The 12,572-nt window shown below is 43.9% G+C and overlaps 1 protein-coding gene across 1 annotated transcript in view; it reads right to left on the bottom strand.

Annotated features, from left to right (window-relative positions):
* Positions 1 to 1,118: 1,118 nt before the first annotated feature.
* The window catches only part of maml3 (mastermind-like transcriptional coactivator 3), a 100,592-nt gene continuing 89,138 nt past the window's right edge, over positions 1,119 to 12,572 (bottom strand). Inside the window, exons 4-6 of the mRNA XM_029502588.1 lie at positions 7,745 to 8,011; positions 6,086 to 6,164; positions 1,119 to 4,465 (exon numbers count right to left, since the gene is read on the bottom strand). Coding sequence (XP_029358448.1) covers positions 3,357 to 4,465; positions 6,086 to 6,164; positions 7,745 to 8,011 — 1,455 coding nt within the window. The 3' untranslated portion in view covers positions 1,119 to 3,356. The remainder of the gene's footprint in view (positions 4,466 to 6,085; positions 6,165 to 7,744; positions 8,012 to 12,572) is intronic.

Raw genomic sequence — 12,572 nt, 5'->3', positions numbered from 1 at the left:
TGTCTCTGTTAGTGACACTATCTCTGTCTGCGTTTCTAATCTTCAGGGACCGCAGTGGAAATAAATCTTAGACCATTATCTTCTTTCTTATTTTGTAAATGAGTGATTTGGTGTTTTTCAGAGTAATGACAAACATTTACTTTCCAAATGTATTTATCTTTTATGTGCCATTTTGTATATTACTGGATTCCTTAGGAATTATTCCACTGCGTTATCTCCGAGGCCCCCTATTCTCAGTTTAACTGTCAAATGAGCAAAAACACCAGAAACTTTAATTTAATATGATCAGCCAGAACATGATCTCTTTATTGTATCTTTTTGAAAAACAAACAAACAAAAAGTCTTCTGTAACTCTCTTTTGTTAACATTTCAGAATTCTGTACAGGGTAAAAAGAAATAAGCACTGCTTAAGAACAGAGTCAAATCTCAAACTAGAAAAAAAACAAAAACAAAAACAAAAAAAAAAAAGTCCAAAAAAGAGAAGAGGTTTACAATACAAATTAGTAGTAAGACATTGTCTGAAGTGCAATGGCATAGCTCAGATGGGTTAAAAGTAAAACCAAAAAACTTAAAAATAAAAATACTTCTCTATTTTTCCAACAAACAGTAAATTCTTTACAGAGTAGAGACTGTATTATCTGATGTATTTAAACCTGTAAAAACATATTTACAAATAGCCATTATCTTTTATATACTTTTTCTCATAATCACATATATGTCAGCACCAGTAAAAAAAAAAAAAAGACAAAAAACAAAACAAAAACAAAAAAATCGAACAAACAAAAAATATATATATAACAAAGAACATCAACAACAACAATTCTTGTTAAAATGTTGTCTACAGACTTGGTCCCGGTACATAATGATATATGGAGGAAGTTTCCTCTCTTCCTGAAGGGATTTCAAACCATTTCATGGACCCTCACTCTGAAGAGGACAAAAGGGCTAAAAGGCTGTGGCCTTAACACTGAGCCAGAGGTCTCTCTCACCAACCAGCCCCCCAGCTGAGAGCGGTTCACCTCAGGTGTTTTCCTACACGCTGCCTCCAGTTGCCTGCAGCACTGGAGCACTATCAAAATTTTGGAAGTGTGAGCAGGGAGGCTCAAAGAATCCACGACTTTCTCCAGACACTGACATAGGGCTTCATTTTTTTTTTTTTATTTAATTTTTTTAACCATTCGCTGGGGAATGCTACAACCCCTTACATCTGTCCGTCCTTGACCTTCAAACTGCACAGTGAGACGGAGGACTGCTACTCCCCAGACACGACAGAAACCAAAAGCACAGAACCTCAGATGTGGTCGCTGCACAACGCAGCAACACTTACAGGATGATGGGCGCGGCGGTTAAAGTGTATTTAAAGGGTTGGATTATACAACACCAACGACCAGAACAAATGTGTTGATGGCAAGGAGTTAGTCTACAGAGAAGAAGGCTTTTTGGTTTGTTGATTACAGCATCATCCTCCAAATGTTCACTCTGATGAGCTAAATACAAAGTAATGCACGCACAGAATTGCTTTCAGTCACCTTTCAGCCAAGATTACAAAACAGATAGAGAATCAAGGTGTTATCTTACCAACCACTACTGTATTAAAACCTATTTGACATATTTATTATGCAACCATTTGGGCAAGAGAATGGGCAGCCTGCTGACAATGAATGAAAGCCAGAAGGTTTGGTGTAAAGCCTCCAGTTGACTCAGAAGAGGGGAGACACTTCCTTCAGTGGAAGCACTGGTTGTTTTGGTGCTAACTGGTGCTAACTGGTACCACCTTTTAAGCCCAATCAGCTGTCTCTCAATCAAACTCAAGGCTTAGCAGTGGTTTGTTTTCCTAGGAAAGCGCTGGAAGGAGACAACTTGGCTTTCTTCACAGTAGTGTTACATTGTAGCACAGTTACGTTCTAGTTCTGAGCAAGGGCCTTTTACAGCTGCGCTGCCAGAGAAGCCAGGATGTAAATCAGGGCGACGGTGATTGACAACCAGCTGTCACAATGGAGGAGAAGGCTGTGGTGTGACGGCAGGACAAACAGATATTCAGAAGACAACACAAACTAAAAAGAAGGCTAATTTAAACTTTTTTTTCTCTTTTTAATTGACAAAGACACAACCAACGTCATTGTTAGAAATAACACAGCAACAAATAAAACAATGTAGGTGGGCTTTCAATAAACTTTTTTCCCTCATAACAAGAAGAAGTCACTTGTGGTGCTTGAATACATTCAGTGCCCAGCGAATCGTTTTGCTTCGTGTCAGCCTGATGCATGTGATGTGGTTTGTGTCACACAGGCAGAGGGTTTAATGTAATATTAGCTCTGTTAGCTGCCTCTAACACATCCACTCATCCTCCTGGGCTGATGCTTGCTTATCTGTTTGTGAGTTGGTATACATGTCTGTGTGCATGTGTGTTTGTGTGTGTCTGTGTGTGTGTGTGTGTGTGTGTGTGTGAGAGCTTTTCCAAACGCTTGCTTTAGCTGCCTATTCTCTTTGTCTTTCTCCACATGCATACCTGTCATACACAGACACACACAGAAAAACGACCTCCACTCCCAAAATAACAAACAAACAAGCAAACAAAAAAAATAGCCACCCAGGTCGATCGCCTTACAAAAGCACTAGAGGGCAGAGTGTGCTTGTATGGCAAAATAGAGGAACATCATTTGTTCTGTTGTGATGTTCACAATTTAAACAGAGAAAGGAGTGTTAAGAGTGAGAAATGAGTCTCTGGAGACAGAGTGGGAAAGACGGGAGGAGAGAAGGAAGGAGAGTGAGAGTGAGACAGATTTGAGTGTGTTCGTATGTGTCTGTGCATGGTGGTGTTTGGGCGGGGGGGCACAAAAGAGAGGAAATGTGAGCATTGAGAGAGCTTTTTCCTCCTTCAGCTCCTCACATACTTGAGAGATCTGAAGCAAACACAAATAAATGGCTGTCTTGAGAAAAGTCTTCCTTCCCCTTCATCAGTCTGTGGTGTTCAATCAGCCCCTGCTGAAGCTCGGGCTCAAAGCGCTGCTGTGTAAACGAGGCTCGCTTTCAGACACTGGAACATGAGAAAATTTCATTCCGTGGAGAGAACAAAAGGGAAACTAATGAAACACACCTCTTAATCTCTATATTGGTTTTTCATTAATATGCACGACACATAATGATCGCTCACTCCATCACACACTTGCACGCACAGACTCACAAACAAAACATAACACACATACTCATTTATAACCTTGCTCATGTTTTACAAAACAAAAACATGCCAGTCCTGTCGTGTCATCCTTTTAGTTCTACTTTCTCAGGTTTTAACTTTTGTCCTACTTTAACATTTGATTCATCCAGGAAAAACTCTTCTCCAGTTTCTCCTTTGGCTATTGGCTCGGGAAAAACTCCTCCATCCAACCATCGCTTGAGTCCAGCTCCGCCCCTGAGCCATCGCCCAATCCGAAGGCTCCACCACCTGAGGGCCCGCCCCCATATCCATAGGATGACATGTCCTGATTGGCTGTCCTCTGGTAGCCCTGCGGCTGCCCTCCAACCCCAACACCCCCTGGTCCGTAGGGCCCACCTCCGCCTCCCCCTGCTCCCATACCTGGTCCCCCAGGTCCTGGCCCAAAACCCCCTATTCCAGTCATTCCCTGGGCCATCACCCCCTGGTTCATACCCTGGTTCATGACCATGGGCCGGGGCTGGTTGGTCCTGGGCTGACCTCCCATGTGAGGACCCATCATTGGGCCACCCATACCCGCAGCTGGGTTGCCCACCCTGGGGTCCATCCCCTGGCTCATCCCCTGTCCCGGGCCCTGAAAGTGTTGCTTGGCCATGCGAGGGGGTTGACCTGGCTGCATCCCATAACCCTGGGCTGAGCTGAACCCCACCATCTCTCCTCCCCCTCCTCCTGTAGTCCTTCCGACCCCTCCCCCCATGACCTGCAGACTTTGTCCTTGGTGCTGCGGCCAGCCGCCTGCTCCCATTCCCCCGCCGCTGCCTCCTCCTGCTCCCAGCATGCTCTGCAGTCTCTGTGCCTGGGCTTTGGCATTGGGTGGGCCTTTTAGCGGTTGCTGTGTCATGGAGTTCATTAACATTCCCTGTCCCCCGTATCCTCCAGCTCCACCACCTCCAGGGCCTCCAGGCATGCCTCCAACTCCGGGACCTGCTCCTGCTTGCCGGGGTGGCCCTCCTGATGGGTTGTGCTGTGGTGGAAGACCCATTGAGGCTTGGACGCTTTGGCTCTGGTGCTGCTGCTGCTGGTGGATCATTTGGCTCATGGTGGGGTTGAGCCCATACAGGGAACCCTGGTTAGACCCCTGGCTGCCATACGATAGGCTCATGTCAGTTTGGGGTCCCACAGAGCTCCCCTGGGTCTGGACAGAACTCATCTGAACCATCTGCTGCTGGTTCTGCTGCTGCTGTTGTAGGAGGCGGGCGGCCCGAATACTCTGCAGAGCCTGGCTCCGAGATGCCAGATCCTGAGGAGGACCTGGGAATTAAGATTGAGAGAAGTTTAAACAACAGAGAAGAGAGACAATGGGGTGTTGTGAGAGAATTTGAGAGACATATGGTGATAGAGAACACGTACAGTAGGACCTGGACTGTTGTAAAGGAGCTTCCGAGCCTATGTACTACATCCACTTAAATCACCAAACGGCACAGAAAACTGATCTAAGAAGTTAAAGCTGAGACAAAGATTTTTGTTTAGTGACTGGCTATTTACTCTGCCAACAGATGCTTCCCTCCCAATTCAGCTCTAATCCCACCACAGTAAAATAACTAAAAACTAAACTAAATAAAGTCCAAACACCAAACTTCCCTGCTTTTCTTATTAGAGGCTCGGTAGTAATAGAGCTCAGTAGGTCTGCTAGTGTGGAAATGGCTCTAAATCCTCTAATAAACCCACTTCTGAAATGATTCGACTAATCCCTCACCTCCCTCACAGCTCGGAGCGGAACTGAAACTGAGTGAGAACTAAGAGGATAACATACTTCAGACTAGTAACTAAGTAGGAAATGAAGAGATGGAGGTATTGAAACACAGCAAGTCAGACATATATATTCATTGCATCAGTTTATTTAATATAAATGAATAGAGTGAGTGTTAGTGTGTTCTGACTGAAGATGATACCACCTCACTCAGAGCTTTTGAATCGTGGATTCACTGCAGGATAGCTGGACTAAAAGGTAATATCTAGGCCAGAGCTTCATGCTGAAGCCCCCTCTTCCTCTCCACATTATCTCCCAGACTTGCAGACAGTCCCTCTGATGGCTATAAATGGCTTTCGACTTGACTCTCTCCTCCCCCTCTGCATTTTCTTCATCTCTCCATCACGCTCACCCACTCGTCTCTCCCTCTCTTTCTTTGTCTTTCTTCTGAACCTCTCCTTCTACCTACTGGGCTATCTACCTATTCCTCTTGCCGCCACCCCCCTCCTCTCCACTCTGTCTCCCACTTCCCTCCTCTCATCCATCTCCCTGACTTCACCGGAACTCTGGGGGATCCAGGACAGACAAGTTGCCGTGGTAACAGGCAGAGCAGGAATATATATATATATATATATATATATATATATATATATATATATATATAGTTTTTTAGAAAGCAGAGAGAGGGAACGAGAGAGAGAGAGAGAGAGAGAGAGAGAGGCTGAAGAGCATCTGAGCACCAACTGATGTTTCTGACAGAGACTGACAGAGAGGAAAGAGTTTGGTTTCAGGGTGATGATCAGTCAGTGTTGCTGTTTGCATACATGCTCTTATATGTTTGTGTGTCTATCTGTCAGTAAATATGGTTGTGATTGAACTGTAAAATCTGTTAAATGTCTAAATGTCTTGGCACTCCACCATGTATACCGTACTCATTGCGCTAAGTACGCATATGTGATTTTTTTTTTTTTAACCATCTGGATGGTCTGCAAAGAAGTAGAAGCTGGTTTTCTAAAAATCCATTTTCTAATGCAGCCGTCAATAGGACGGTGAAGAATTTAGATCGGGTCTTACCTTCCTGATTAGAAAATCTATTGGGGTGCTGCCATTCTTGTGTGTTTTGAAAGCATTGTGTGCATCATTGCACAGACGAAATGAAGGCACGTGTTTGAGTGTCTCACCTTGGTATTGACTGACTTGGGGGTATGGATTCCTCTGGCCTTGGCCCATCTGTCTGGGGAGGTGCTGCTGCTGTTGGAGCTACAGACACAGGCACATAGAAGGTAAGAGTGAATGATGTAGCTCCTATTTACAGACGTCATGAATCCAATATTTGGTATAATAATTCAGCAGGCCCTCACACACCCACGATAACCCCTTCATAACAGCATCAATGGGATCAAGACGGTGTTTTGCTCTGCATTATATACAAAAAATAAATGAAAACCAGATTGAAATTAGTGTGGCCAATGTCGTGATAGTGATTTCATGGCTGATTTTGCATTTAATTTTCACTCAACAAAAATGTTAAAGTGATGATACAATTTTTGGCTGGTGTTGTATTGAACAATCGTTTTCACTTGTGTGGGAAATATGACTTGTAGACCAGAGCACCTGTGCAGCCCCGCAGTGTGCATGCTGCTAACAATGCCCAATGCAAATGCTGTGACACTCTTTAAAAAATATATCTTTGCAGATCCTGTGATTAAAAGAAAACAGGGTCTTATTACCATCTTGATCAATTTTTCTGCCATAGTTTGTGGTGAATGAAATTATCGGTGTGTGCATCAACTGAGAAATTCATGATTATTTGAGACATTTCTTTAATGGAAATATAAATATTTGTTGCTTGCAGTTTCAAATCGGTAAATCAGATAAAAATATCAGCATTTGATCATAATCACCAAGCTACTTTAATACAGTTTGAAGTGGGAGAATGCTTGGTGAGCCACTGTCAGTGGTGTGATATATGAAGCAAATGACTGAGTTGAAAATGAAAAAGTACAACCAGCAACAGTAGTAGGAAGCATGCACTGATTGCAGACGTTGACGCTGACTACTGGCCACTAGAGCTGATACTGTTGGATACAGTCAAGGTTTGGCAGGTATTACGTAGAAGTGAAGCAGATGTTTTAGTGTGACACAGAGAGCCAGATGTGCTGGCAGGGTTCGATTAGTGCAAAGTAACAACCTCCTAAACAAATTGCGAACAGGAATCCAAAGGGAGTCCTATTGTCGTCATAGTTGTGCTCCAGGTATAGAAGATTAAATGGAAATGCTCAGAAGCTTTTATCATTGATATGGAGACTGAATTGCAGATCATTATTAGCAGCTCCTCATTATGTGCCTGGACAAGAGAGGGTGTTTCTGGGTGTTGACATACACTAAACATCAGCAGGAAGTTTCCTTTCAGACACCTATATTTTGTATATATTTTGTGTGTTTTTGCAGATCCAATTAAAACCACCATGGTGGGTAGTGACTTCAGAGTTCAGAACCCTTTAATACTTGATTCCCTCACAGAGAGAGGAATAAAAAGAAAACACGACATTATCACAGCAGGCAGCATGTGGCAAAAACACACGCATACACATGCATACACAAACATACACACTGAAAAGATGAAAAGGAAGTAGTGAAGAGGGGGCTGGTTGAGGGTAATTATACATGCAACCAGACAACAGTTAAGAAGAAGAGAGGATGAGCTGCAGACACATACAAACAATGCCCACACACAAATTCTAATTTAATGCATGACAGATGAATCACACAGACCTTCCTGTCTTTTTAACAGGACACTAACCTCATGCTATGAGCACACTGGCATGTAAAACCCTCACCTGTTCAGCCAGTAGTTGTTGTTGCTGCTGTTGCCTCTGCTCTCTGAAGAGCTGCTGCTTCTGCTGCTCCATCATGTGCATTTGCACCCTCTTCTCCTGCTCCATCGCCATCATCTGCTTCATCATGGCCGCCTGCTGTTGATTGCCAACGTAGCCTGGAGGTGGTCCCGACCCCTGGTTGGGGCCCACACCAGAGGCCACACCCCCACCAGGGTGAGGAGGAGGAATGGCGCCCGGTGGCCGTGACATCCCCACCACACCTTGCTCCTGCACAGACAGAGAGGAGGTGGCAGTCAGACAGGTCAGAAAGCTTTTGGGTGGCCAATCATCCTTCAATAAGGACACATTGATGAGACAGGTTCATTTCACATTAAATATGCTAGAACCCAGTTATCAACTATTGTTAATCATTTCTAAGGTACCAGCTGCTGCTCATCAACAGTTCTACATTCATCTCAACATTTAGGCCCATCAATTAATATGATGTCTCAAAACAGAGAATTGTTGGTTTTAGAGTTTTCAATTTTGTATATAATGTTAATTAGCGAGATTTAAGGGTGTTTGTTGTTCTGCAGACAGAGCTAGGCTTCTAGTTTTTGTGCTGAGGTGAGCTAAGCTTACCAGCCTCCCGTATGAGCATCAGTAGTGCCGCACAGAGATGGCAGAACTGTTGATTTTAGTACAATTTAAAAAGCAGGCCCCTTTAAATCTGTTTTAATCACATTTATGTTTCTACATCCACTGTTTATAACTAAACAGACAGTGAACAAATTATGTTTTACAAAACTAACAAACACGCCTAAAATCACACAAACCTTTCCATCACTGTTACTGTTACATCATAATTGAAAATGAAAGTAACACATCTAAGCCAGGTACAGCAGAAAGGCATGAATCCAATATTTGGTATAATAATTCAGCAGGCCCTCACACACCCACGATAACCCCTTCATAACAGCATCAATGGGATCAAGACGGTGTTTTGCTCTGCATTATATACAAAAAATAAATGAAAACCAGATTGAAATTAGTGTGGCCAATGTCGTGATAGTGATTTCATGGCTGATTTTGCATTTAATTTTCACTCAACAAAAATGTTAAAGTGATGATACAATTATTGGCTGGTGTTGTATTGAACAATCATTTTCACTTGTGTGGGAAATATGACTTGTAGACCAGAGCACCTGTGCAGCCCCACAGTGTGCATGCTGCTAACAATGCCCAATGCAAATGCTGTGACACTCTTTAAAAAATATATCTGCAGATCCTGTGATTAAAAGAAAACAGGGTCTTATTACTATCTTGATCAATTTTTCTGGAAATTAAACAGTCAGTGAACAAATTATGCTTTACAAAACTAACAAACACGCCTAAAATCACACAAACCTTTCCATCACTGTTACATCATAATTGCAAATGAAAGTAACACAGCTAAGTCAGTACAGCAGGAAGGCATATGTTACATATGCTCTCAGCAGTGTGGGCATTTACAGTGACAACTTCACGCGGTCTGTTTTGGCACTACACAGCCGAGTATTGTTATGTCACCAATCAGAAACATGGTCCAGCTGCCTGAAAGCCAGATCGACACAGGTGAGCCTCAAGATTCAGCTCGTCGGGCATCCTGAGTCCTCCAAACAGGGCAGTGGTGGGTTGTTGCTGGCATTCATAATTGCCTCATTAGCATATAAAGAGCACTTCCTCCTCCACTCAACCGTATGCTAATCTCTAATAGGATGAAATGACATCCTCTGGCCAATGGGAAGGGAGCATTTATGAATCTATTAAAGGTTAGACAGCTGAACGAGATTGGACACCGCTTAGTACTGCTGGCAATAAGACAGGGGAGAGGCCTTAGAGGAGAAGAATGAAATGACTCAGGCCAGTAAAGAAGGTTTGAACATATAAAAATACGACCACACACAAACATCCACAGCCAGACGGAGGAACAGACAGTGTACAACAAATCAGATTTAACTGCAGGGAAGGAATGAAACAGCAAAAGCAGGATTGCAGTGGTGAATTGTAGCGCTGGCCAGAATCTGTAGCACATCACTATACTCAATATGTTTTGAAAGAGCTAAAGCCTCATAATCCGTATTGAGAATCCGGTCTTCTTAGAAAGGAGTTAGGTGGAGATAAACCACATATATTAGAGCACAAGAAGACTGTGGAGCAAACACGATCAGCTGCTCAAGACTGGTTCAGCAGACAGCCAGACCAGACTGATCGATGTTCAGAGATACGTGTCTCATCTCCGGTTGGCATGTTCTTCCTGGATGGCAGCAGAGCAGTCAGTCAATGCAGGAGAGGAGCAGAGAGGGGAAGGAGGGGTGCAGTGTGATGAAAAGACCAACGGGTGGCAGTGGTGATCTTTAAGCACGAGTGTGGGTGAGTGTGTGTGTGTGTGTGTGTGTGTGTGTGAGAGAGAGAGAGAGAGAGAGTGTGCCTCCCTGGCCTCCTCTCAGCAGATGGCTCAATCATGACGGTTCTGATCTATGATCTCTCTCTCTCCCCAACTCTCACTCTACCTCTTTTCTTCCTTTCTCTCTAAACACCCCACCATCAACCTCACTCTTTCCTCTGGTTCTCTCTCTCCCTCTCTAGACAGCGGCCCTGAGTCATGTCCTCGCAATTGCCAGGGAACGAAAGAATGGAAGAAAGATGGATTACACAGGAGAGAAGAGAGGAGAAGTCGCAGAGAATTCAAGATTTTGGTGAAGGTGGTGTGTAAGTGTGGGTTTGTGTGTGCTTGTGTTGCCAATTATCAGCTGGATGAAGAAATGAAAGTTACAGTGTATGTAACGGTCAACATATACTGTACAATATTTAGTGTTAAATACCAAGACATGCAAAAGAGAAAAGCACACAAAGCAAAACAGCAAGTGCATTAGCAGTCGCATCAGTATTATTTCAGTGTTATTAGTACTTCGCTGAAGCGTTGCTAATATAGAATGAATTGAATGTCACGCCAATAAAGCTTATTGAATAGAGAGCAGGTATCCTCTCCAGAATGAAAAAGCAAATCTAATTAATGGAAGGGAAGAGAAAAGAGCATGTGTGAGGAAATTAGGAAACCATGAGAGCAGAATGAGAGAAAGATGAGGAGGAAAGCAGAGCAGCTCTTCTTTTGGGAATGAAAACAAGAGGTGAAAAGCCAAAAGGGGAGGAGTAAAAGGTGGGACAGCGGAGAGGAGAGCAGGTACCCTGGCAACAGTTGCTGTGGCGAGGAGCAGATGGTGCTCAGAGGAGCAGTTATGGCCGCCGTGCCTGGTCACCCCTCTGCAACACCAGGTAGACCCGGACAAGTCAGACTGAACACAAACACCCTCACAGTCATTCTACAATTTTATTACTTTCTTTGACCACTTCTTCCTCTGTTTATCATTTCATCATCTATTCTCTCTGTCTGCTCTGTCCCAATTCATGAATATTGTTGAATAATGTAACAAAGAGGATCCACAGTCAGGCTGTCTGCTTCCTGTTTCAGCTCTGTCAATCCGGCTCCCTGTGCCTGCGTTTGGCCGTTTCCCCCCCTCGATGCTTTGTTCTGGTTCTTTGGACCAACAGTCTACTCTGTCCCCAACCCCGCGCTGCCTAACAGAAATGTTTTAGCACCTAACAAGAATCAAAGGTTAGCTGCTAACCACCAGCAACACCTGAAGCTGGAGTTTGAAACTGCAACAGCTGTGGTCGGCTGCTATGAAGTCAGTTTGCAGTAGGAACGACACGGCAGAGGGAACGGAAAACAGGATGAAATGAAAAGCAAGCTAAATGCATTGCAGGTTGTTCCGGATGTTGTGTGTGCACATTTGTGTGTGTGTGTAGCGGAGGCTGTCAGCTTTATTGGGTTAGGAAGTATGGAGAGCCCAGGTGATTACATTACATGTGAAGTGAGGGGAAATGTCTGTGTGCAAGTGTGTAGGTGACAGAGACAGGAAGATTGTCCATATCATTTCTATATTTCATGGAGTGTACATGTGTGGGTACACATGTGCATGCATGCACAAGCACAACTATGCAACCTTGCAGACACTAAACACATGCATCCACATTAAAATCCAAAGACAAGCATCGTACAATCAGAGCATTCGCACTGCGCGAAACACAACTGCATGTCATGTGTAAACACAGACGTTCATGCACTTTCCCTCATACACACACGCACACACAGAGCCCATAAAAACAGTGGTGCCTGGCGGCAAAGCACTTGGTTTCGTGTGTGTGCTTCATAGTGGCTCACATCTGTCATACACTTGTGCAGGGGAGGGGGGGTGAAGAGGAGGAGAGGAGGAACGTCGAAGCAGAGTGAGAGATGAGTGGATGGATGGATAATGGGATGCTTCATTAGACTCTTGCTGCAACCAAATAGAGAGAGTGAAAAGGAAGTGCATTTGCCTGTGTTAGTTTTGCATTCTGCATCCAGTCAAAGGTGGATGTTGCAGCAGTCTACAGTTTCTACTACAGATGTATGAAAGCCGTGTCATGTTGGTGAGACCAGCTTGAAGGTCACAGGTTTGATCTCATTCACAGCCAGAGCTTATCACTGTCTGAACGTCCTTGAGCTTCACACTGGCCGACCTTGCACTCTGACCCCTGTGATGTCGGAGAAGTGGAGAAATATGCAAATGAAAATGTTTAAAAAAGTAGAATAGGTGCTTCATAAAGATGGTTAGTGGCTGGGGTGGTCTACATTTTCAAGGGTGTGAACCTGAAAGATCGGAGCTGGAAAAACACTGTCCCTTACACTTACTCTCTGAATATTTTATCTTGCTTGATGTTTTTTTTGTCAAATTCAATCTGTCTAATTGACAGTTTTCATCTAAAA

The sequence above is a fragment of the Echeneis naucrates genome, chromosome 1 (assembly GCF_900963305.1).
Source record: "Echeneis naucrates chromosome 1, fEcheNa1.1, whole genome shotgun sequence".
In the NCBI taxonomy this organism is placed as follows: Eukaryota; Metazoa; Chordata; class Actinopteri; order Carangiformes; family Echeneidae; genus Echeneis; species Echeneis naucrates.
Note: the sequence above shows the minus strand (reverse complement) of the source record. Positions and strands in the feature narration are given on the sequence as shown.